The sequence below is a fragment of the Anastrepha ludens genome, chromosome 5 (genome assembly GCF_028408465.1).
Source record: "Anastrepha ludens isolate Willacy chromosome 5, idAnaLude1.1, whole genome shotgun sequence".
In the NCBI taxonomy this organism is placed as follows: Eukaryota; Metazoa; Arthropoda; class Insecta; order Diptera; family Tephritidae; genus Anastrepha; species Anastrepha ludens.
In genome coordinates this window covers 38896429-38921403 of record NC_071501.1, presented here as the reverse complement: position 1 = coordinate 38921403, position 24975 = coordinate 38896429, and the positions used below count along the sequence as shown (strand labels likewise).

The 24975-nt window shown below is 33.9% G+C and overlaps 1 protein-coding gene across 3 annotated transcripts in view; it reads right to left on the bottom strand.

Moving 5' to 3' along the window:
- LOC128865097 (homeobox protein 2) overlaps positions 1-24975 on the bottom strand; it is a 182707-nt gene that overhangs the window by 36017 nt on the left and 121715 nt on the right. Inside the window, exon 1 of one of the 3 annotated variants that reach the window (XM_054105065.1) lies at positions 2691-2900. The exons of the other annotated variants lie outside the window; for them this stretch is intronic. Within the exon in view, the coding sequence (XP_053961040.1) occupies positions 2691-2726 (36 nt within the window). The 5' untranslated portion in view covers positions 2727-2900. Of the gene's footprint in view, positions 1-2690; positions 2901-24975 lie in introns of those variants that run through there. 3 annotated transcript variants of the gene reach the window in all.

Genomic DNA, 24975 nt, shown 5'->3' with positions numbered 1-24975 from the left:
TTAAGCGATTATTCAGCACTTGACCATTAGCCGAATGGCGGCTAGTTCGCTCAGCTTATTATGTCACGAAACTTAAATGATCGATGTGTGTGTACTCGTATATGTGCTCATAAGCATGTTTTTGTATAAGTATAACAAAAAAATGTTTTCTCAAATGCGAGTGTATTGAAGCGGACAATGGCAACAATGCGTATACTAAAAACGTCACTTTAGTTAAAGGAAATAAGCAGATGATTTGATTTCATTTAAACATGTGTTGCGTTCTTTCCTACAGATTAGGGCATTAACAAGTAAAAGCTGTGTTAATATAGACTTAACTAAACTTAACTTAGCTTAACATATCTTAACATAATTTACCTTGACTTGACATAAGTTAACTGAACTTAACCTAACTAAAATGGACTAGACTTGACTTGACTTAACTTAATTTAACTCAACTTAAATTAACTTCACTCTCCTTTCAGTTAAAGGAAATAATGTGCACAAAAAGCAAAGAATTTCTTTCCTTAAAATATTTTTGCATTCATTCCTACAGATTGGCGAACTATAAATCATGGGCCATGTTAATGTGGGCAAACTTAACATAACGCAACTTAATGCAACTTAACTTAGCTTAAGTTAACATAACTTAAAATAACCTTAGTAAACTCAACATAACTTAAATACACTTGATCTGACTTAACTTAAATTAACTTACCTCTCACTTTAGTTAAAGGAAATAATGTACTCGCAAAAGATTCATGTCATTAAAATAGTTTTTCCATTCATTCCTACAGATTGGGAAACTAAAAGGTAAACGCTGTGTTAATATGGACATAAATTAACTTAGCTTAACTTAAGTCAATTTGGCTAAGTATAAAATCGAAATACTTAATATTTAAAAACTTGACCTGACTTAACTTAACTTAATTTAACCAAACTTAAATTAACTTAATTCTCACTTTGAATAATTATTAAAATTAAGGGAAATAATGTGCCTACAAAGTTTACGATTTGTTTCTTTAAAACATTTTTTTGCATTCGTTTTCTAAACAGTAAAGGCTATGCTAATATGAACATAATTTGACTTAACTACACTTAACTTAACATAACTAAACTTAAATTAAATAAACCCAACTTAACATAACTAAACTTAAATTAAATAAACTTAACTTAACTTAACACAACATAGCTTAACTTAAGTCAATTTGGCTAAGTATAAAATTGAGATAATTAATATTTAAAAACCTGACCTGACTTTGCTTAACTTAGTTTAATTCGACTTAAATTAATTTAACTCCTGCTTTAGTTAAAGGAAAAAATGTGCCTACCAAGTTATGGATTTATTTCATTAAAACATTTTTTGCATTCCTTTTGTAGATTGGAAAACTTAAATGTATGGTCATAACTTAACTAAACTTAACTCGACTTAACGTAACTTAACTGAGCTTAAGTTAACTTAAAATAACTTCAGAAATCTCGACATGACTTAAGTAAACTTGACCTGACTTAGTTCAACTCAACTTAAATTAACTTAACTCTCGCTTTGATTAAAAGAAATAATGTACCCACAAAGCTAAGAATTTATTTCGTTAAAGCATTTTTTGCATTCGTGTTTACAGATTTTTAAACTAAAAATTAAAGGCTATGTTAATATGGACAAAACTTGGCTTAACTAAACTAAGCTTAACAAAACTTAGCTTGGCTTAAGTTAACTTAAATAGACTTAACATACCTCAAATAAACTTGTCCTAACTTAACTTAATGGTTGAGTCGATTCTGCAGAAAATTTAGAGATATTTCCGCGTAGATAGCAAACGACGGAAACACGAGCGAGCTTACATATTTAACAGTGACATAAAATGTAGATAGTTCAGAGAATAAAGGAAGTATTCGATGCGGTAGCCATTGAGGAAGAGGAAGACCACTAAGTGCTGGAAGGAACAAGCGAAGAAAGGTTTGACTTCATGAATTAAGGGCAAAGTCAAGAAAGATTTCGCTTCACTTGATGTTTCTACGTAGCACCAGTTAGCGTGAGAAAAAAACAAATACCAAACAAATATGATTGCACCTGGCATGAAAAGTTCTCTTCCATGCAGTGAGAAAATTGCACGAATTAGTTTATGAACTGTTCCATATCAATCCAATCAATCCATATCCAATCAGAATATTCTACAATTTCCGCCCCTACAACTACTTTTTGTTTCCAAAAATTGTAAATAAATGGCTCGGCGGTAAGAAATTTGAATCTAATTAGGAGACAACTGATCAAGTAAAAGCCTATTTTAAGGCACTCAAAAAATCTTATTATTTGAATAGCATTAAAAAATAGGATGAACTATACTTGAATTGTGTAAAGCTATGGAATTTTAAGTCGAAAAATAAATAAAAGAAAGCATATTAAAAAATTAGTTGCCAAATAATTTATATTTCAAGTACTTCTTCATCCACTCACTTACAATATTAAACAATTATTGTTATCAGTCTCAACTCCGCCCCATCTTATAAGTACGATTTCAATTGGAGGTGGTGATGTTACTATTACCTTGAGACCCAAAATTTGTTCAAAGATTGTAGATACATTTTTCAGTTTGAGGGTAACAGGTGGAGTAACAAAAATTTCAATAATTTGAATAGTTGGAGTAATATTTGTTTGATGTTTAGTTTGTAGTTTATTAAGAAGGTAATAAATATTTTGAAGAGGCACTCACCGTTAGCAAGCGATTTATAAACGTATTTGATGGCATCCTTGTTTACTTTTAAGCACTTAAATTAGCACGATAGTAATTTTAATAATTAATCTTGAACACTGTGAGTTATATCTGCATTTTTCTAAGGTTCTGCTATGTTTTTAAGTATGACGTGTGTTGCGTTTTCTTTACTCTTTTGTTTGCACAATTTTCTCTACTATTTTTTTGTTTTTAAGTTTTTTTCTAGCTTTCACAATTAACGGAAGTATTTTAATACAATGTGCTTAAATTTTACAGGAATTGTTTTAGTTTATTTTGTTTTAATTTCACAAAAGTTAAGCAAAAACACGCCAATTTCTGCAAGTAGCCAATTGTTTAGAAACAATTTGCTTTTGGCAAGCGAACAATTGACGTCAATGGCATTGAACTGCCATAAGCGATTTGGCGCGTGGCATGCGGGGATTAAATAATATAATCAAGCAAAAATTTTCGGGAAAGGAAAAATAATTATTTTTACTTGTTTACATTTGCGTATTTATTTACATACATTTTCAGGCGCTTGAAAATTAGACAAAGGCAGAAATAAACCATTCTCATATGCCAGCGCATGAAGTGTGAAAAGTAAAATTCGGGGTAGTGACTAAAATAAATTTTCACAAAATTTTAGAGACTTTTATTTTATATGAATAAGTTCGTGCGGTTTTACAACAGATGGCGTAACTTAATTATTATTCCATCGATCCACATTTCCAAACATTCATTGGAGAGCTACTGTCGTAAGGCACAAACGTCAGTATAAGTTTTTTATTTGAAGCGTAAACAACAATGTTTTTACCACACTTGAAAATGTCGAATTTCGTGCCAAATAATGTGTTTTTGCGGGGAATTCTTCTTCATTATTTTAATATGAAGAAAAAAGCAGCCGAAAGTCATCGTATCTTGGTGGAAGTTTATGGTGAGCATGCTCTATCTGAGCGAACGTGCCAGAAGTGGTTTGCACGCTTTAAAAGTGGTGATTTTGGCTTGGAAGACGAAGAACGCGAGGGTGCGCCGCCAAAGTTCATGGATACCGAATTGGAGGAATTGCTCGATCAAGATCCGGCTCAAACGCAAGAAGAGGTTGCAAAAACTTTGGGAGTTGATCAATCAACCATTTCCAAACGTTTAAAAGCCATGGGAATGATCCGAAAGGTAGGCCATTGGGTGCCGTATGAATTGAAGCCAAGAGACGTTGAACGCCGTTTTATGGCATGCGAACAACTGCTTCAACGGCACAAAAGAAAGGGTTTTTTGCATCGAATTGTGACTGGCGATGAAAAGTGGGTCCATTACGACAATCCAAAACGTCGGGCAACGTATGGATACCCTGGCCATGCTTCAACATCGACGTCGGCGCAGAATATTCATGGCCTGAAGGTTATGCTGTGTATCTGGTGGGACCAGCTGGGTGTTGTGTATTATGAGCTACTGAAACCGAATGAAACGATTACGGGGGATGTCTACCGACGACAATTGATGCGTTTGAGCCGAGCACTACGAGAAAAACGGCCGCAATACGCCGATAGACACGACAAAGTTATTTTGCAACATGACAATGCTCGGCCACATGTTGCACAAGTGGTCAAAACATACTTAGAAACGCTCAAATGGGATGTCCTACCCCACCCGCCGTATAGTCCAGACCTTGCGCCATCCGATTACTATCTCTTCCGATCGATGCAACATGGCCTGGCTGACCAGCACTTCCGTAATTACGATGAAGTCAAAAAATGGATCGATTCGTGGATTGCGGCAAAACCGACCGAATTTTTCACAAAGGGAATCCGTGAATTGCCAGAAAGATGGGAAAAAGTAGTAGTAAGCGATGGACAATATTTTGAATATTAAATTTGTAACCATTTTACGTCAATAAAGTTTCAAATTTCGAAAAAAAATGTAAATCACGTTTTTTATTATTAATACAACTTTTTATTTTTTTATTACTATTATTATTTATTAGAGTAATATAAAATATTAATAGGACTATGAATAAGTTCGTGCGGTTTTTTTTCGAAATTTGAAACTTTATTGACGTAAAATGGTTACAAATTTAATATTCAAAATATTGTCCATCGCTTACTACTACTTTTTCCCATCTTTCTGGCAATTCACGGATTCCCTTTGTGAAAAATTCGGTCGGTTTTGCCGCAATCCACGAATCGATCCATTTTTTGACTTCATCGTAATTACGGAAGTGCTGGTCAGCCAGGCCATGTTGCATCGATCGGAAGAGATAGTAATCGGATGGCGCAAGGTCTGGACTATAAGGCGGGTGGGGTAGGACATCCCATTTGAGCGTTTCTAAGTATGTTTTGACCACTTGTGCAACATGTGGCCGAGCATTGTCATGTTGCAAAATAACTTTGTCGTGTCTATCGGCGTATTGCGGCCGTTTTTCTCGCAGTGCTCGGCTCAAACGCATCAATTGTCGTCGGTAGACATCCCTCGTAATCGTTTCATTCGGTTTCAGTAGCTCATAATACACAACACCCAGCTGGTCCCACCAGATACACAGCATAACCTTCAGGCCATGAATATTCTGCGCCGACGTCGATGTTGAAGCATGGCCAGGGTATCCATACGTTGCCCGACGTTTTGGATTGTCGTAATGGACCCACTTTTCATCGCCAGTCACAATTCGATGCAAAAAACCCTTTCTTTTGTGCCGTTGAAGCAGTTGTTCGCATGCCATAAAACGGCGTTCAACGTCTCTTGGCTTCAATTCATACGGCACCCAATGGCCTACCTTTCGGATCATTCCCATGGCTTTTAAACGTTTGGAAATGGTTGATTGATCAACTCCCAAAGTTTTTGCAACCTCTTCTTGCGTTTGAGCCGGATCTTGATCGAGCAATTCCTCCAATTCGGTATCCATGAACTTTGGCGGCGCACCCTCGCGTTCTTCGTCTTCCAAGCCAAAATCACCACTTTTAAAGCGTGCAAACCACTTCTGGCACGTTCGCTCAGATAGAGCATGCTCACCATAAACTTCCACCAAGATACGATGACTTTCGGCTGCTTTTTTCTTCATATTAAAATAATGAAGAAGAATTCCCCGCAAAAACACATTATTTGGCACGAAATTCGACATTTTCAAGTGTGGTAAAAATATTGTTGTTTACGCTTCAAATAAAAAACTTATACTGACGTTTGTGCCTTACGACAGTAGCTCTCCAATGAATGTTTGGAAATGTGGATCGATGGAATAATAATCAAGTTACGCCATCTGTTTTAAAACCGCACGAGCTTATTCATAGTCCTATTACCAGACAGTGGCTACTAAGTTGATTTTTTTTTTGTTTTTGTATTATTTATAATTTTTTTATGATTATATTTACTACTAAATTTTTTATTATTCCATATTAATCCATTTAAGGTTTTCGAGTTTTTGGTATTTTATTGATTTGTGTGGTTAAATGTTTTCAGTTTTTAAATGTAGAGATTTTCATATTATATATTATTAATTCCAGTTTTTATATACATTTATTTTTAAAGTCAAATCAAGTTTGTTTCGTTTGTCTCTGTATTTTTTTGTTTGTATGTATTTGTGAATTTTAATGCATTCGCAACAAAATTTAAATGAATCTGACAATGATGTCTGTAACTCAAATTGTCTGGATAGCAACTTTTTTATAAATTTTAATTTTTGATTTTTAAAATACGTTTGAATTTTTGCTATTCCATACTAATTTCTATTTTAAGGGTCCATTAAAGTCCATTTAAAGTATTTTTTTGGTTGCAAGAAAAAAGTTTCTTAGTTTCTTTTGATTAAGAATTATTTTTAAAATCCTTTTCATGATAGACATTACACCGGCACACAAAAAAAAAAAAGTGGGCAGTACTTTTGACTAGACCCATATATCCCTATGTATTTTGACGCGCTGAATCCGAATTCGGTGTCCGTTTTGCCCGTACACCCCCAAAATTTTAAGTAAATAGCGAAAAACCGTGAAACCCCATGAAAAATCGCTGAAAATCGCATTTATAGACGTTTGTCAATTTTAAAAACTTTTCTTATGAGTGTATTATATCTGATATTACATATGCGACTGTGATTGCATAAAGAAAATGATAAATTTTTTTCTTTTATTTTTCATTGAGTGCTTATGATAGAGATGGAAAAATATGTGAGAAATGCTGCTCTTACACTGTTCTTCTTCTTTTGTAACGTACTCTGTTTTCTTCAAACGATCTATGTAATGGATTTCTATTTCTCTTCTTGTTCTTCTGTTTTTCGTCTCTCTGTAACATCCAGCAAAAATCCGCCATCATGTTGACATCCCATCTTCCCTGATACCGATTCTCCATTTCACTTATGTCTTGATGGACTCGTTCACCTTGTTCTTCACTGTAATCTCCTAGATTTTCAGGAAAGTATATTAGTCGAGGTGAGAGTGTAAGAAGTGCAATTTTAAGTTCATTAAACAACCCAAGTTTTTGTAATTTTCTAGTAACCCGTCAACTATATTCTCGTAATCCTTACTTTTCGAATTACCTAAAAAGTTTTGAGAAACATTTTTCAAACTTCGCCAAGCTGCTTCTTCAGTGTTGTCCATGCTTGTAATAAAATTGGCATCTTCAAAAAGTCGGCGAATTTGTGGACCATCAAAAATACCCTCTTTCAACTTAGCATCACTTATTGCGGGAAACTTTTCTTGCAAGTATCGAAAACAGTCTTTCTCTTTATCCAAAGCTCTAACATACTGTTTCATAAGTCCTAGTTTAATATGCAGTGGTGGTAGCAGATATTTTGAAGGTTCTATCAACGGTTTGTGTAGAATGTTCTTCGATCCCGGAATAAAGTTAGTTCTCTTTTCCCATTCTTTCTTTACATAGTGATTTATCCTGTCTCTACTATCCATAAACACAAAAAGCAGGGATTTTTGGTATAACCAGATTGTTGGCCTAGAAGCAGAGTAGCAATTTTCAGATCACCACAAACTTGCCATTGGTGTTCTGAATACTTTATCTTATCCAATACTATCTTTAAGTTTTCGTAAGTCTCTTTTAACTTTACACTCACAAGAAAACTTTCGAACATTTACCAATGTCTACAAATGCGATTTTCAGCGATTTTTCATGGGGTTTCACGGTTTTTCGCTATTTACTTAAAATTTTGGGGGTGTACGGGCAAAACGGACACCGAATTCGGATTCAGCGCGTCAAAATACATAGGGATATATGGGTCTAGTCAAAAGTACTCCCCACTTTTTTTTTTTTGTGTGCCGGTGTTATTGTTATGTGTGCTTTACTGTATTTTTTTTATATATATTTTTTTTCGATATTTACTTATAAAAGTATTTATTATTTAAAAAAGATGAAAATTAATTATTTATTATTTATTTATTATTATTCTTAACTTCCAATTTCTTTATAAACAATTTTTATTTTTAAAATCCTGATAATAATTTTGAGTTCGCGATTTTTATAGCATTTTTTATTTTTGGTATTTTTTTTGTAAACAGCCGCCATATATATCTATATTAGTTTTAAAACTAATTGATGATATTCATGTTTGCGGCATTTAAAATTCATGTTATGCATTTTGAAGATAGAAGCTGATTTTATTTATTTATAATTTTTTTAAATACATTATTATTTTTAAAATCCTTGAAGATTTTTATACTAAATTTTGGTACTTTGAGAAAATTGTTTATTGTTATTAATTTGCATTTTTTATAGAACATGCTTTTTTAATTTTAATTTGTAAATAGCCACCACATATATTTTAATTTTAAAATTAATTAATGATATTTATTTTTCTGGTATTTAAAAGTTTTTTATTTTTTGATTGTGAAATTAAAAATAATTTGCTTGTACTAGTGTCGCGTTATAATAAATATTTTATTTTTAAAATACTTTCGTTATTGATTTCCACTTCTAATTTTCAAAATCCATTTCATATTTTGTCAACTTAAACTAATATTTAATGCATTACCTAATTTTCCTTATTTCATAACTTTTCACAACTTTCATTAAATTCCATTTTTCAATCCTTCTATATTAAAGCCTGTTTAAAATATTTTTTATTTTTGGATTTTCAAACAGAACACTTACATATTAAATTATTTAGATTAGGGTATTTTTCATCACTTAAACTAAAGAATTTTTAATTGTTAGTTTCTTGTTTTATTTTGGGTTATTTAAATTGTCTTGTTTTGAATAATGTTTTCAATGCACTCAAGTTTTAAAAATGTTCAAGGTTTGAAACTGCCTTTATAGCTATGCTTTGATAATTTGTTTCTTAGAATTTAAAGTCGAACCAGATTTGCCGCGAACGATATCGGAAAAATTTTGTCCATACTAATTGAACCGCCCTAATAACCATGGCATATACGAGGTTCGTTTGAAAAGTCCATGCAAAAATAAAAACTACTAAAAAACACTCCACATTGCCTACTATTATGTTGATCCCTTCCAAATAATAGGATTTGTCCAAGTCCGAAAAACAACCATTCGTTTCTGCAATCACTTCCTCGCTTAAATAAAATTCTTTTCCCGCCAGCCATTTCTTCAAATTGGGGAACAAATAGTAGACCGAGAGATCCGAGTGAGCCAAGACTCGAGAATTGCGGGGATGTTAAACGAGTTGGTACGCCAGTTCTATTAATTTTGCGACAAAAACTGCTGAGTCGTGAGCTGGTGCGTTGTCGTGATGGAAAAGGAAAATCACTCGACTTCCTCGATTCAAACGAATGCCAAGCACAAAGAAATAGACGCATCTGGTTGAAACTTGATGTGTTTACATCCAAAAGATCCTACTAACTAACGTAGCCTCGACATGCGCCAGTAGGGCCATCTCTCTGACTTTGTGCGGACTTTTCAAACGACCCTCGTAAATGCATATTTTTTTAAATCTCAATTGTTGCTGTTTTTTTTTATATTTCACATCTTTTCTCATTTTCTAACTTTAATTTTAAACGATACAATTTATGTTTTCATCTAAAAAAGCTTTGGCTTTTACGCGTAGACTGATATGATTTTGAAATTTTTGTATTGCAACTTCTTAATTCGCTTCCTTACTACTTCTCTTCTCCTAAACCGCACAAACGCTAACAACCGGCCGCATTGAAAGTAAAACTACGAATACATTTTTGATTCGAAGTCTTTTACGCACATTCCTCTCCTTCCGATCCGACCACTTTGGTACTCAGTGGAGATGCAGGTAACAAACTCCGATGCGAACATCTGCCTGTACGTTAGTGTGTGTACATGTGTGATTCTCATTCACATACATGCAAACATATGAATGGTTTTAAGTGGTTGTATGGCGCACATGTGGCTACCGGAAGCGGTAATCACTTAAAATAGAATTGTGACAATAACTATGAAAAAATTAAAAAATGAAATAAAATTTAAAATAAAAAAACAACAACATTGACGCATTTTGTCAGACAAAGTGACTTCTTTCGGATACGCAAAAAAATGTATGGTAATATCTTTGGTTAGTAAAAAAATAGATGCATATGTAGCCACACTTGTTGTTTTTTTTCCACTGGACACCCACGATTTTGCGCACATACTAAATAACATAAAAACTAGTATATGCACATTCACACATATGTATGTATGTCTATATTGGCATATGTGACACAAATGTTGCAAAAATAAATATAGTTTCGTGTTAAGTGGAAACTTTATGGAATTAGATGAGCATTTTATGGTATCAACAACTCGTTTAGACTAGTCATTGTAAATGTTTGCTTTTTAGTAAAAAAAAACTGTTTGTCTTTAACCAAAGAGAGAGAGATTTCATACAAATTTACTTCCTACCGCCTTCAATTTATCGATTTGTTTACAGAAGTGAGGCGTGATGAATTCGAAAAAGAAGGCTTTGTGCTAGGCAGCTGCAGTTGCTGGCTGGGTTTCTCTAGCAGGCTCGTGCTCCACGTAGATAATATAATATTATTTGCGTATCAACTACTGTAAAGGTAGGTAGGTGAAATGGTTGAACTGCCACTCTGGATCTACCCAAGGAGCACTAAAGCGCCGTTTTGGTGCCGTTATAAGAAAGACGATGTAATGGAGAAGATTTGTGGGATTTAAGTTGGCGTACTCTAGAAAAAACTTTAATCTCTCCCTCGTATCCACGTTCCCTAAGCACTTTGCATGCCTGTAGGATCGCAAACACTTCTGCCTGGAAAACACTAGGAGTATTCGGCAGTTTAAAGGAAATTGATAAATTGACTGATTTAGAGAAAACACCTGCTCCGACTACCGACTCCATCTTGAAGCCCTCATTTCTTTTTATCACTACTGTAAAAGTATTAAAGAAAAAAAGATAGATAAGTAGGGCTGGCAGTCTCTCTTAGACCGTTAACGACCCATTGCCTTACTACAGTAGCAGATTACTTGTTACTTTTCACCAAACTTTTTTGTTTTAAGTGCAAACCCGTTAATCATCGGCTCATCGCATTTTTAGGCTAGGCTCATCGGTATGATCGAAAAACGACGCACACACGCACGGCAGTGACAAAGAAGATGTCTGACAGACTCTTCCTCCGCTTCATTCTTGCAGTTGCTGCAATAATTGAAATGAGGTACATTCAATCTTTGGGCATGACGACCTAGGAGACAGTGCAAAGGAATTAACATAAAAACATTTTTCCTTGACCGTTTTGCACCTTTGAGCATATCACATTCAGGCCAAATTCTTTTTGTAGCGGACAGCATGACAAGCTATCAACTCATCTCGTGTTGGCTGAAGTGACAATGCTGTTTGCACCACGCAGTTTATAGATTGGAGAGGGTATACCTACGATATTCACATAGCGAGTGGCAGTGCCCCCTATCACTAATTCTTCTGCATTACAATTCCCTGGTATGTAACTATGCCCCGCCATCCATATCATAGTAGTGAGTATCGCGTTAAGATATGCTCGGCATTTGCGAGCAATGATAGAATTATAGACGATCTCACTAAGAGATTCACATCTTTGCCCAACCAGACAGCTACTTCATTAATGGCGAGATTTTCAGTTTCGAATACGCTACAATGATTAGGAAGACGAGCCGAAACGCTTACTTTTGGCTTCTTAGAGTAGACGCCAAAGCCAACTTTATCGTCAAGCTTCGAGCAATCTGTAAAGAACCATAAGCCGTTTTTCTAACCAGGTATAGGTATTATCAACCGCCCCGGCGTAACCGAATGCGTTGGTGCGTGACTACCATTCGGGAGTGCGTAGGCTCGAATATCTATGCATGAAAATCAAATAATAGAAAAATTTGGTTCTAGCAGCGGCAGGAAATAACAAACCTCCGAGTGTATTTCTGCCATGAAAAAGTTCCTCATAAACAAAAAAACATCTGCTGTTCGGAGTCGGCTTAAAATTGTAGGTCACTGCACTTGTGGAACTCTTGATGTTGTTTGGCACACCATAATAGAAGGAGGAACTCGGTCAAACACCTAACATAAGAGTACACGGCAATTATTTATTTTTGAAATTATTTTTTACTCACTCTGAGCTGGAAAAAAAAGAATTTCAAAATGGGAGTAATGCATCATTACAAAAGCAAATTTGCACGCATCGCATTTGGTTTCAGCTGAGCTCGAAGACCTTACTGCCTTCCATCGATTTAATGACAGTCGGTTCTACATTACCAGATGGGCCCGTATTTGTATCCGGCTAAAGACTGTCACTCCAGCACAATTCCCCTGAGCATTTATGGTTAATGTTTCAACAATGCCAGAACAACAACAAAAACCTTCCTTTTGACAGAACATGTCGAAAGATATTATGCGAATGATAAAGACGCCAACGTCTCAAAAATTTCTTAGTCAATGCATTTGCTTATTCTGAACATTAATCAAAAAAAAATCAATCGCTTCCGTAGAATTTTCCCACAGTTATGTTGTCCAAATCGGATTCAGAACGTCAAGAACCTTCTGAAAATTGTAATCAGGTTTTTGATACTGAAGATTATTAAATTCCTTCGCCGGTGTTATCAAAATTAAAGCATAATTATAATTTCTGCTTAGTTGCGCTTGTATCGAACGTTAAGCTCAAGGTGGACTACGAAACAAAAGGATTCCTATAGTTGCTACTTCTTTGAAACAACCAATACAACAGCCGAGTTTCTAATTTCCCATCGGACGCGTCCCCAGATGGTGGATAGGGGCAAATAAAATACCACTCGCGGACGAAAACTAGAAGACCAAGCAACGTTTCGTCATTGAAGCTCCGCAATGGAGCTCGAAGATGTAGGATGATGATGGTTACAGGCACCAAAAACGATATACAGATAACACCAAAATAGATCAACGTAGTAGCATTACTGTGAGAGCTGAAGAAAGCCACGAGAAAACGCATGAAATCGCAGGAAAACGCTTCACTTTAGAAAACAAAAATTACCCCATTAATTCCTCCTAGAGGAAAAGTTTATATTTATTAAATTATATTTATATTTTAGCTTTATCCAACTAATCGGGCAAAAATTATCACTTGTAAGGAGTAAAAAATTCGATAACCGATCCGATACCACATTCAAAATTCACCAGCCAGAGCTTGCACCCTCATTTTCATCACTCACTTTTCTTACATTTCGAAACAAAAATGCAATATGACAAAAATTAATTACATTTGCAAAAACATTTGCTTGTACGTTTTTACTGAAATATGTGAAAAAAATGTCATTTGTCTGGTCGTCTCCCAATAGCACAAATATCTTTAGCCATATTAGTCGGCGGGGCTCCGACCATTTATGTCGTCCAAATGACAATTGCAACAATCGCTTTGCTACATTTCTATGAGTGTAGACATTCCCTGCAACAACAATTCCATTTATTTTATACATTTTATCACAAAAGTTTTTTGCTGCGCTCCTACCCAACAAGCTGCCATATTTGGACAAAAGCGACCTACCTGTTTGCTGCTGTTGAATGGCGATGTGTTGCATCTCATGAAATATGCATCGTTTCGTGTATGCAAGTACAGTGCGTTTAATAGCTATGGCATATGAATTTATTTCTTTTTTATTTAATTTTACTAATTTTTTTATAAAAATATAGTCAATTTTCCTACAAAAATCATAGCCAGCCAGGTTTCAAGCTTTGCTTCAAGAAAATAAACAAGTCATCATCAAATCAGTTGATCAGATTTTAAATAATTTTTTATGAAAATATAGTCCATTTTCATACGAAAAACATATAAATTCGAGTTTAAAAACTCGTACAAATTAAAAGAAAAAAAACAATAAATTTTCAGAAAAATTTTATATTTTTTCATAGAAATTTTAAGAAAAATTTCGAGTATGCAGTTTTATAACTCATTGAATTCTGGTATAACAAAGGGCAAGTTAAATGTGGCTCAAAAATGGCATTGATTTTTCAAAATTTTGACGTTGCGTGAATGTCGAGCTTTCGATATAAGGAGAAAATGCCAAGAACGCCAGCAAAAAAAATTTCAAAAATCAATGCGGCCTTTGAGTCACAATTCAATGGGCTATAAAATTACATACCCGAAATTTTTCTAAAAAAATGTATTAAAAGTGTGAATTTTTTCTGAAAATTTATTGAATTCTTTTCTTAATTTTCACAAAATTTGAAACCTGAATTTGTATAGTTTTTGCGTGTGAATGAGCTATATTTTCATAAAAAATTATGAAAATTTAATAAAAAAATAATAAAATTGTCAAATCTTGCCAATGAGTCTCGGTGATATTAGGATTAAACGCATATTTCTCAAGCGATAAATTTGACGCAAACCAAAGTCATCGAAAAGTGTCACCATCAATTGAGTTTTTAGAGATTTGCATTAAGCAATTCAAAATGTTTTCTTAAGCATTTTCTAAAAAAATAAATATTGTATTGATTGTGTTGCTTAAACCTGGAGATACCGGGCCAGAAAATATGATAATTGGTTCATTAATAGACCATATGATTCCAAAAAGTGTTTTAAACCGTAAGTGTCAAGTCATAATCTCAGACCACGATGAATGGGAATTGGGAGGACTTTTGGTCGATCCCAGAAGTTTCGAATGGTTCAGAGACGGTTCAGAAGCAAATAATGGAGTCGATATGAAAAATCTATAATCCAAACACGAATATTTCCGAACCAATTGGCAAATGGCCTAGCGTCTTCCAAGCTGAAATTCAAGCAATTTCAATCTGTACGAGAACGAATCGTATTAGAGGCAACAAGATGCACACAGCTGCATACTCAGACAGTTATGCTGCATTGAAAGTACTAGCTTCATATTCTGTAGAATCAACACTAGGCTAAGAATGCCTTAAAGATCTAAGCCAACTTAGAGCAACATACAAAATTGTACTTTGCAGAGTTCCGGGTCACTCTGGAATAAAATGCAATGAAATTTTGGATGTACTCGCAAGGGCGGGGTCGGCAGAAGAATCAAGGGTATCAACTGGGCAGAAGCTAAATGCAGGGTAAATAGTTGAAAAAATGTCCCATTTTGAAATCACGTAAGAACTTCGTCAAGCCAAAAGCCTTATAGGACCTTTCATCTACAATAGAGAACTGCATAGCAGATGTAAAGTAGACATAAGGAAAATAGTTTTCTGATAGGTCGCTATTACTTTAATTACCATCTCTCAAAAATTCACATTGGGAATGAGGCAGCGTGTAGACTCAGTCTGGAGGATGAAGAAACCTCAGATCATATCTTGTGCAACTGTATTGCCTTGGCAAAGATAAGACTGCCCGTCCTTCATCGAAATCAAATGGAACCGAATGAAAGCAAGAATGCTTCTGTTGCAGATATTCTGAAATTTGACCGCAAGGCAGAAAATTTACAGAAAGAATTTGGTTTCCAACCAATTCTTAAACTGAGGCAGGGAGCATCTAAGTTAAATAGCACCTGACGCAGAATATTTCAGGTAACAGTGCCAGTCAATAGGACTAAACAAACAATATAACAAACAAAAAGATCTTTTAAGTCGAAGTGGCGGCTATTGGGCGCACTGCAGATACAAAATTTTTACGATAGGGAAATTAAAATTTGAAGAATAACTTTGATTTGACTTTTCTAATGTGTTTAAATATAAGAGAAAGAGTACAAAAACTACGATACTATTATAGTAAACTCGCATATACATACTCACATACACACATATATACAGAGATCTACTTACATGCTATATAATACATACAAACTGCATAGGCATATTTGGTTCAGTTCCGTAGGCAATTGCAACCTGGAGTGTTTCTTTGTTAGCAGAGTGTGGGAACCAATTTTGTATTTAACAAAATCTACACTTCAAAAACGCTGAAAAATGTGCACCCACATCTATGTATGTGTATAATCCAGGCTATACCTGTAATCATAGAAAATCGACACTCCAATCGAAAATCTACTCCCAAAATTACCGGCAAAGGGCTCATGCTTGTATATCTGCTTGTATGTATGTATATATGTGTGTATGTGAATAACAGAATGTACAAAGCCAAGCAGCGCAACGCACTTGACCTTTATTTTTGAAGTAAAACAATAAGTTTCAATAATACATTCATACGCATACGAGTAACGCCTTTTAACTGTACAAGCATCTGTAGGTACCCAGTAGGATTGGAATAGGCTAAGTAAAGATTTTTAAAGATCTTCACTTCATTTTCAAACAATAATACATAAATAAAATTAAAATTAAAAAAATTAAAAACTGATACATAAATATAAAATAATAAAATCAAATAAATAAAAAAAACGAAAAATTAAAGTAAAATAAAAAATGGAAAATAAAACAACAAAAAAAAAAATAAAGAATAAAAAAACTTAAATAAAGTAAAAAATAAAGAAACCAAAGAAAAAAAATATATATATACATATAAAGCTACAGGAAGTCGATAGATTTTTGAAGTTTTTCACTTCATTTAAAACAAAACTTATAAAAACTAATATAAGTAAAAAAATGTATATAAAAAAAATCTAAGTAGAAAAACAGATATACAGAATAAAACATAAAAATAAATAAAAAAACTTTGAATAAAGTAAAAAATTAAGAAGACCAAAAAAATTAAAAAAATGTACAAAAAACTACCGAAAGTCTATTGATTTATGAAGTTTTTCACTTCTTCTTTAAAAAAATAAACAAATTAAAAAATAAAAATAAAATAAAGTAAAAAATTTAAAGTAAAGAAAGGAAACAAAGATAAAAAAGAAATAAAGAATAAAACATAAAAATAAATAATAATAAAAAGATATAAAAAAATATATAAAAATGTAAATAAAGTAAAAAACTAAGAAAACCAAAAAAATTAAAAAATATTTATATAAAATATATGTTTGAAAAAACCACCGAAAGTCGATTGATTTGTGAAGTTTTTAACTTTGTTTTACAAAAATAAACAAATTAAAACAAAAAGAAAAAGAAAAAAACGAAGTAAAAAATTTTAAGTAAAAAAAGAGAAAAAGGGAAATAAAGAATAAAAAATAAAAATAAACAAAACAAATAAAAAAATTTAAATAAAAAGTAAAGTAAAAATAAAGGAAAACCAAAAAAATTAGTAAAATATTAAAAAAGCTACAATACTGGCTTAAAATAAACGAACCTTATTTATGCTTAAAGTAAGATTTTATTTGCAGCTAAATGTTTTATGACACCGTTGACTTTTAAAGGAAGGTTTAAAACCTTCTCTTTTGCATTTTGCATCTTTATCCAAACTACAAACGGCCCAGAACTGGCGAAGTTATGAGTATCTGAACGTCTGTTGCCGCAGGCCGGGTTTTTAAAACTGCTCGTTTTTAAAGTTATTAAAGTTTAAAGTTTTAGTAATCTTACAATAACAAATTACAGCACATTTTTTTAGTGCAAATCGATTCTATCGTTTCCAAGTGTTACCAAAAATTGAGAAAAAATCATGTATCGCGAATTTCCTTGTGTTTCAGCGAATTTCCTTGTGTTCTTGAAACTTCTTAAAGGGAGCAAAGACACTTTAAATTTTCGGAGGAGTTTAAATATATTAGATATCGTAAATATTTTATACAAAATAAGAAATAATTCAATAGATGACGTGGGATCGAGATATTAGGAAAAAATCGTTCATGATCCAAAATATTGCTACTCAACTGGTTACAAATCATACTAAAAGGAAACTGCTTTGTCAATGCATATCAAACCAACTAATTGAAAAATTGGCTACGCGACACTAATATAAAAGAACTGTTAAAAATTTTAACTACAAATTTTAATATTTTATAACATTGCTAAGGCAAAACCGACTTATTTTGAAAATGCCTAATTATAAACTAAATTTATTACACTGGCACTTATTTTAAATGTCAAAAGCACTTCTGGCGTTTGGATTTTAAATCATCAGTTATAAAACCCTTATTGAACAGTAGACTTAAACTACTTCCGTCACTCTACAAGATATCTACAGATCCCTTCTACTAACTAAACTCTCAGTTTCACAGTTTACGTTAAATTTACTGTTCACATTTCCTACAGGCTACTTTTATGCTACGCCTACTTATTTTTGTTGTACTTGAAGTCGAAAAACATTGCTCGACAGCGGCTCTGCAGACCTGAGGTAGTATGTACGTATGTATGCGAGTACGATTTCAATAGCCTATTGATGTCTTTTAGGTTTCTGGATTTGTGATTTCTGATTAAAGATTTGTATAGATTTACAACATACCGATAAATGCCTATACGTTTCCACTACATGCCGATATTAAATAATTGTGAGATATAAGCCAAAAGTAGGCCAATAAAAAATGTTTGTCAAGCACATTCCCAGCTACAAAACAATCACTATTACATGACAAAAAGTGAATTGAATAAGGCCATCAGCCAGATGATTTACAAGAATGAGTCATTAAAAATCGCATGGGTATGTGAATAACTTCAACACAAGAATTCAAAGCTGATTGTCATCTCCGGCATGGAACTATAAATTGGAATGTAACAAATCAGCAAATATTAAAAAAAAATGTATTTCTTACTCTTGGTCTTGAGTGTCTTTGTGCTTGAGCGCAAGAAATTGGGGGTGTACTCAATACCAATACATAAAAATGATAACAATGGTACATAGCTGATTGGCTTCATCTTGAAGATGACTCGTAAAGGTAACGAAGTAAAAGCATCGCCATGGCTCACGAGTCTCGAAATCTATATAATTTTCGAACAACATTTTCTTAAAGCCAAGTCATGAAAACCAAAAAAAGTTGATTGAAATAGACAGAGTCTCGGCCAAACCTAGCAATTTTCACTTGAATTTACCAGTTATTAATGGCTGTGATTATTTTAAGACTACCTGTGCCGGCAAATCTGTAGGTAAACTAGTAAAATTCTATTTGCACAAAAAAATTTTGAACTGCACTAAACACCGCAAAATAGTTTATTTGTTTCTCTTTTTTTTTCTTGTTTTTTGAAAAATACAAACTTATCAAAGAGCCACTAAGCTTGTAAGGAACGGCATCAAAACTTGTTTGCAAGCGTTTGAAAAACTCTTCAAAATTATTTTAATAACGCAAAGTTAAAGAGGATTCCAGCTCACAAGGGCTTAAACGGTAAAAAAAAAACGCTGGCCTTTTCGTTAAGCGCAGGCCATTAACTGATTAGCGAAATTTAACGATAGATTAAAACTCCATGAATCATAACCCTTATGCGGGCTACAAACAGAGAATTATTAACGCGTGCGGCACAACGCCCCGGATAGAGGTAGACAAAATAATTAATCCTTCCTTCAAGTCAAGTTAGCTTCTAAACCTGAATGGAAAGGAATTACATCCTCTGCGAAAGTGCAGATATAGCAAGGCAAAGTCTTACTCTCCAAGGTGGTGTGACTCCCGAGCCATTGAAAATTGGGAACAAGAAGCCCGAAGAGAAGAAGTGCTCAAATTCCCTACAAAAAATTAATTAAAAAGTGTCTAGAACTGAGTTTGAAAGACTTTGGAAAGACTTTAGTACTAACATTTTTACTGATTGTCTTATTGAACGCTATAGTGAATATGATTACCTATAATGCATTCCAAATGGTTTTCCATTTTATACTTTAAATCAATTGTTCTGCAGGAGTGCGAGTACTACTTTATAACGAGAAATATCCGATATGAAAAGCTATATGCGAAGCATAAAAATAAAAGGAGCGTGGAAAGAAAACCTTTCCATTCGACAAATAAACTTGAAGTCAGTGATAAATAATGAATTTTCGAAAGAGTGATTTTGAGAACTGAATACTTCAGTGTTGACCCTCTAAAAAACGGGCATTTTTAAAAGTATCAGGTATTTAATTTTTAATCTGGCGCTAATTAATTTTTGAAAAAGAGCTGGTTTCGAATGGCCCCAAGACAAAAATTAATCAATTGAGCATTACTCACTTCAGAATAAGAGCAGAACAGAGTAAATATAGTAATATAGCAAAAAACGTAATCCGAAACAAAACTGAGCGATTAATTTTGCACCACTCTGTTGTTATACTGGGCCGCCCATTGGTACTCGTATGCTTCTAGTTTTAGCGAAAGTTGTTTTTGCACAATCAAGTAGGCTAATTTAGGTATTAAGAAGAAAAAGCTGGATCAAGAATAGTTTCGAAAACGGTTGAAAATTCAATTTCAAAAACGCCAAATTTTTTTTTTTGCTTTTTTTCGTTTGAAAGCCAACTAAGTTTTTATTAAGGGGTAGTCAGAGATCAGGAAAAACGACGATTTTCAATCATTTTTCTTTGCTAGTCAATTGCTTTATTTTACGAAAATAAAAACATAGCATGAATACACCATGTTTCGACTTGACTTTAGCAAAATTTCAAAAAAAAAATTAATAATTGTAAAAGTTATCGCTGTTTGTATGGTCGTTTCCCCAGAAGTCTCTTGCGATAATCATCACAAGCCCTTGGAAATTCATCTAAGATCAATCGGGCAAGAGAAATTATTTTTATTAATAGATAATCTTGTGCCTGATCAAAGCAAAGACAATATTGACTTCATTAAAATCTACCAAGCTGTTTTTAAGTTACAGTGATCACCAGTTTGTAAAACATAGTTTTCAGAAAAATGCATTTAAGGTTTTGCTATCGAGCTCCGGAGCCCCCGAATGCCCTTTGCTAATTGTTGAATAACTCGAAAAGAATTTTTCGGATTCAATTCAAGTTTTCGCACAATATTTTTAAGATATTATACTTTAAGGAAATAAAAACAAATCCAATTTTTGAATGTCTGACTACCCCTAAACTAACGCACATCACAAGAGCGCAAGGCAAGACTTTTCAAAAACCGTTTAATTTTGCTACGGTAAAAAAAAGGATTTCGAAAAACATTTCAAAACTTTTGTATTAATCCTATTTAACGTCAAAAAATTATCCATAAAAAAATTTTTTTATCTCGTTTCTGTAAAAAATAATGGGATGAACGACACCATATTTTGCAAGCGCACAGGTTAACAAAAATTTTAGCAACTTCATTGCGGTTATGTTGGTTTATTTATTTACTTTTCCATATTTTCATATTCTTTCAATTCATATACAAATCAAATTACGGTATAAAATATTAGTTCGCATCAAATTCCGTTGTAACTTACAACTTCGCTATCATCATTAGGTGCAAAAGTCATTGAACTGCCAGCGGGCTATGCAAAAAAACGCCGGCTTACTGTACGAATAACAACAACAACTACCGCACGTTTCCTTGCCTGCAGCAACTCGATAGGTGTTCAAGTAAATTAAATTGATAGTAAAAATTTAAGCGGAGCAAATTTTGAAAGTTTGAAAAAGAGGCAAGCAATTGGGGAATTAAAGTAAAACTTATTTTTTACATTTTATTAGAATTTTACATAAATATTGCAAGAATTCGGCAAAATGAACTTGAAGTTATTTAAGCAGTGGAAGGGAAGCTTTAAACTATGTACATATGTGAAGGATTCAATACTAAATTATAAGCAATTAAGTTATATATATTGCTGTTAGAAATATTAGAAAAAGCAACAGCAAATATTAAAAAAATAAATGTCTTCCCGAATCAAGCAACTAAGTCCATTGAACTCTGACTGCAGTCTAGAAAAAGAGCAAGAAATTTATATAAAGCGCATTCACCTGACACAATTCTCACAATCAAGCAAATACAGTTGGACACTTCAGCAAAGGCAGAAAATCACACAGCAAAAACAAAAAATAAAATCATACCTACTTCACAGCTGTAAGAATGTTGCTCGTTTTGAAGCTTAGCGCGAAGAAACAAGTTGCCAAGTGACTAGCAAGCGAGTGGAGAAGGGCAAGAGACTGAAGTAGTTTTACTAAGTACATGAGTACCTACGGATGCAAGTATGCTAAGTATACAGGTTAATATGTGTGTATGCAAATGTAAGAGCAGGCAATGATACAACTGGGATTTTCGAGTGGTTACACTGTGGTGAGAATTGGAATAGACTTTTAAAAGGACTAATTCGCTATCATTCGCTTTATGAATGGCTTCCAAGTTACATATATGAGAAGCAATGTATAGCAAATTTGATGGTTGCTCTTCTTTAGACTTTAGCACTTAGCGTAGTGCAAAACTTATGCAGAATGCTGCAGCTGTGAAAGCTGGAAGGTAAACACAAAATAGCTTTTGTGCATAGAAAGAGCTAACCTATGTCTGTGGATATAACCTATACAATGTGGCACGAAACTAATCACCCTATCGGTCGTGTTTTTATTTTTTTGCAAATGAGGTTGTACGTCAATCATATTTGATGCTTGTGAACTGGCGGCTGCAGTATACAACCAGACAAACCGAGCGCGTGAACGTCAAAATAAATATTTTTATTACTCAAAATCATTTTATTTATTTAGTAAAAAAGTTATTCAAAAACAAAATTGTGTAATTCTTTGAAATGATAGACCAAAATCAAGTCAGTTATCAGACGATTGAATAATTTTCATACTGGGGTCAGATTATCCGATTTTCAAAAATTTTAACGTGAGCGGCAATGTGTTAAAAACTATTATTTGTGTGCCATTAATTGAAGGGATCAGTAGTATGAGGGTCATTAGCTATATTTCTGGCCTAGCAATGGAGAAATGAACATTGTTGGCTGAAAAATGGGTTTACTGTTTTTCAAAATATTCTCCAAGATGTTTAATTGAAGTTTGTGTTCATTTGAACCAATTTTCAAAATACTTTGTCCAGTTCCATTTCCAGGGCGTTTTTTAAATTTTGTCTGACCCAGCGAAAGCCAACCTTTTTTCGTCATACGAAGATCATGCTAAAATCTTATTTATGCTCGGCATATGAATGCGCAAGGATGTGCCAATCTCACGGTATGTTACATGATGATTCTGCTAAATTATTTCGCGCACTACATCAATATATTCTGCCATAACAACTGACTTTGAACAACTGTGATGGAATAAGTTGATGAGCGATCCAGCACCTACGAGAAAATTCATTGTAACAGTTTTTTATGGTGCTAAAGGATGATTGACTTTAGTTCATCGATGCATTCTTGTATTGTTAAACCACGTCGAAAATAGTAAAAAATAATCGTGCGGTTCACGGTTTAATTTAGCTTTTTTAGCTAATTTTAGCAGAATTTTAAAAGGCATCGTAAACAACATTAATATGACTTAGACATCACAACGTTTTGAGTGCAGATTTGGCAAGATATGTAAAACTTTCCAATGGAAACATCAGATGGCGCTTGACAATATTAGAAGTGCCCAAGGTCAGAAATATAAATATCAACCCGCGTAACTGTTTCAATCTCATCTTTTTCTCACACAGCTATAATTTGGAGCAACTTTGATTGGATTCATTATGTGGTGCAGGGGCTTAGATATTCCTTAAAAAGTGTATCATAAGCTGCGTTTGGACCATACACGGAAGACATACATATCAGCTACCTAAAAAAAATGGGTCTACTTGGTGATGCTGGAAAAAGTCGTATTCATAGGCTGATTCGGTTCATACTTTGAAGATATATACCTAAGATTAAGTATTCTAGATTAAAATTGGTCCACTAGGTGGGACCGAGCTCATTATAACCGAAAAAAGCATACTCGGATTTGATTCAGGCACCGAGCAAAAGAATGCATATTATAATAAATACCTTAAAGGAATTGTGGGAAAATGTACCCGCTAGATGACGCTGAGTTTGATATATTAAAAAAATCGTATTTGGTTCATCATTGGGGGAATGCGTATTAAATAGATGTAATCAAAAATTTGCAAAAAACATTCAAAAAAATTAAGAACTCAGCTCATGAGAGATACTTATCGAAATCGTAACTATGATCTGATTTATTAAATCAAAAATATTTATTTGTATGTGCTCTCTAAGCTTCCAAAAAAAATATATATTTGACACATTTTTCTTAAAAATAGGTAATCTCAACCATAAGGACCAAAAGTGTCAAATTAATGGCTCTTGGCTTGGTTATGTGACACATAACACAACTCTATTTTAACTAAATGACGTCTGTTTCATCTTTCAATTTATTTAAACACAAAATCGACTGGAATAGCAGCCTCTTGTTATTCTCGAAGAAAAAAATATATGGCCAAATTACTCGTATACCCCCCGACTAAAATCTACACCAAACAGTCACTCATTATCGCTGCATCGACTACTCTGTGCCGACATTGCGATTTTCCCGAGACCAAAATACAACAATTGGCGCCCGTCGCAGCCGAATAGGTTAGTGCTCGCATACCATTCGGAAGTGTAACAAGTATTTTCTAATAGCGGTCTCCCCTCGACAAGCAATAGCAAGTGAGCTCTGCCACAAAAAAGGTTCTTCTTCTTCTTAATTGGCTCAATAACCGCTTTCTCGTGCTAACCAACTCCAATTGGGCACTCCAAGTGAAACCAAGTCCTTCCTCTTCCGCTGCTCTTATTTCCCACATCGAACACTTTCAGAGCCGGAACATTTGTATTTATTCGGACGACATGACCCAGCCAAACAAGCCGCTGGATCTTTATTTGCTGCACTATGCCTATGGCATCGTAAAGCTCATACAGTTCATTGTTCCATCGCCTACGATACTCGTTGTCATTAACGTGCAAAGCTTCAAAAATCTTCTGCAGCATCTGTTTCCCAAACTCTCCAAGGGACTCCTCGTCGGATGTTGGCATCGTCCACGCTTTTGTACCATACGATGGGACGGGTATAATGAGAGCCTTAACAAGTGTTAATTTTGTTAGTCGAGAGCGAACTTTACTACTCAATTGCCTAATAGGTCTAACGTAGCAGTTGTTGGGAAGATTAACTCTCCGTTGGATTTCAAGCTGACATTGTTATCGGTGTTAATGCAGGTTCCTAGATAAATGAAGTTTCTAACAACCACGAAATTAAAACTGCCAACAGTGAACGTTGACTGCTTGTTTGATGACAGAAGG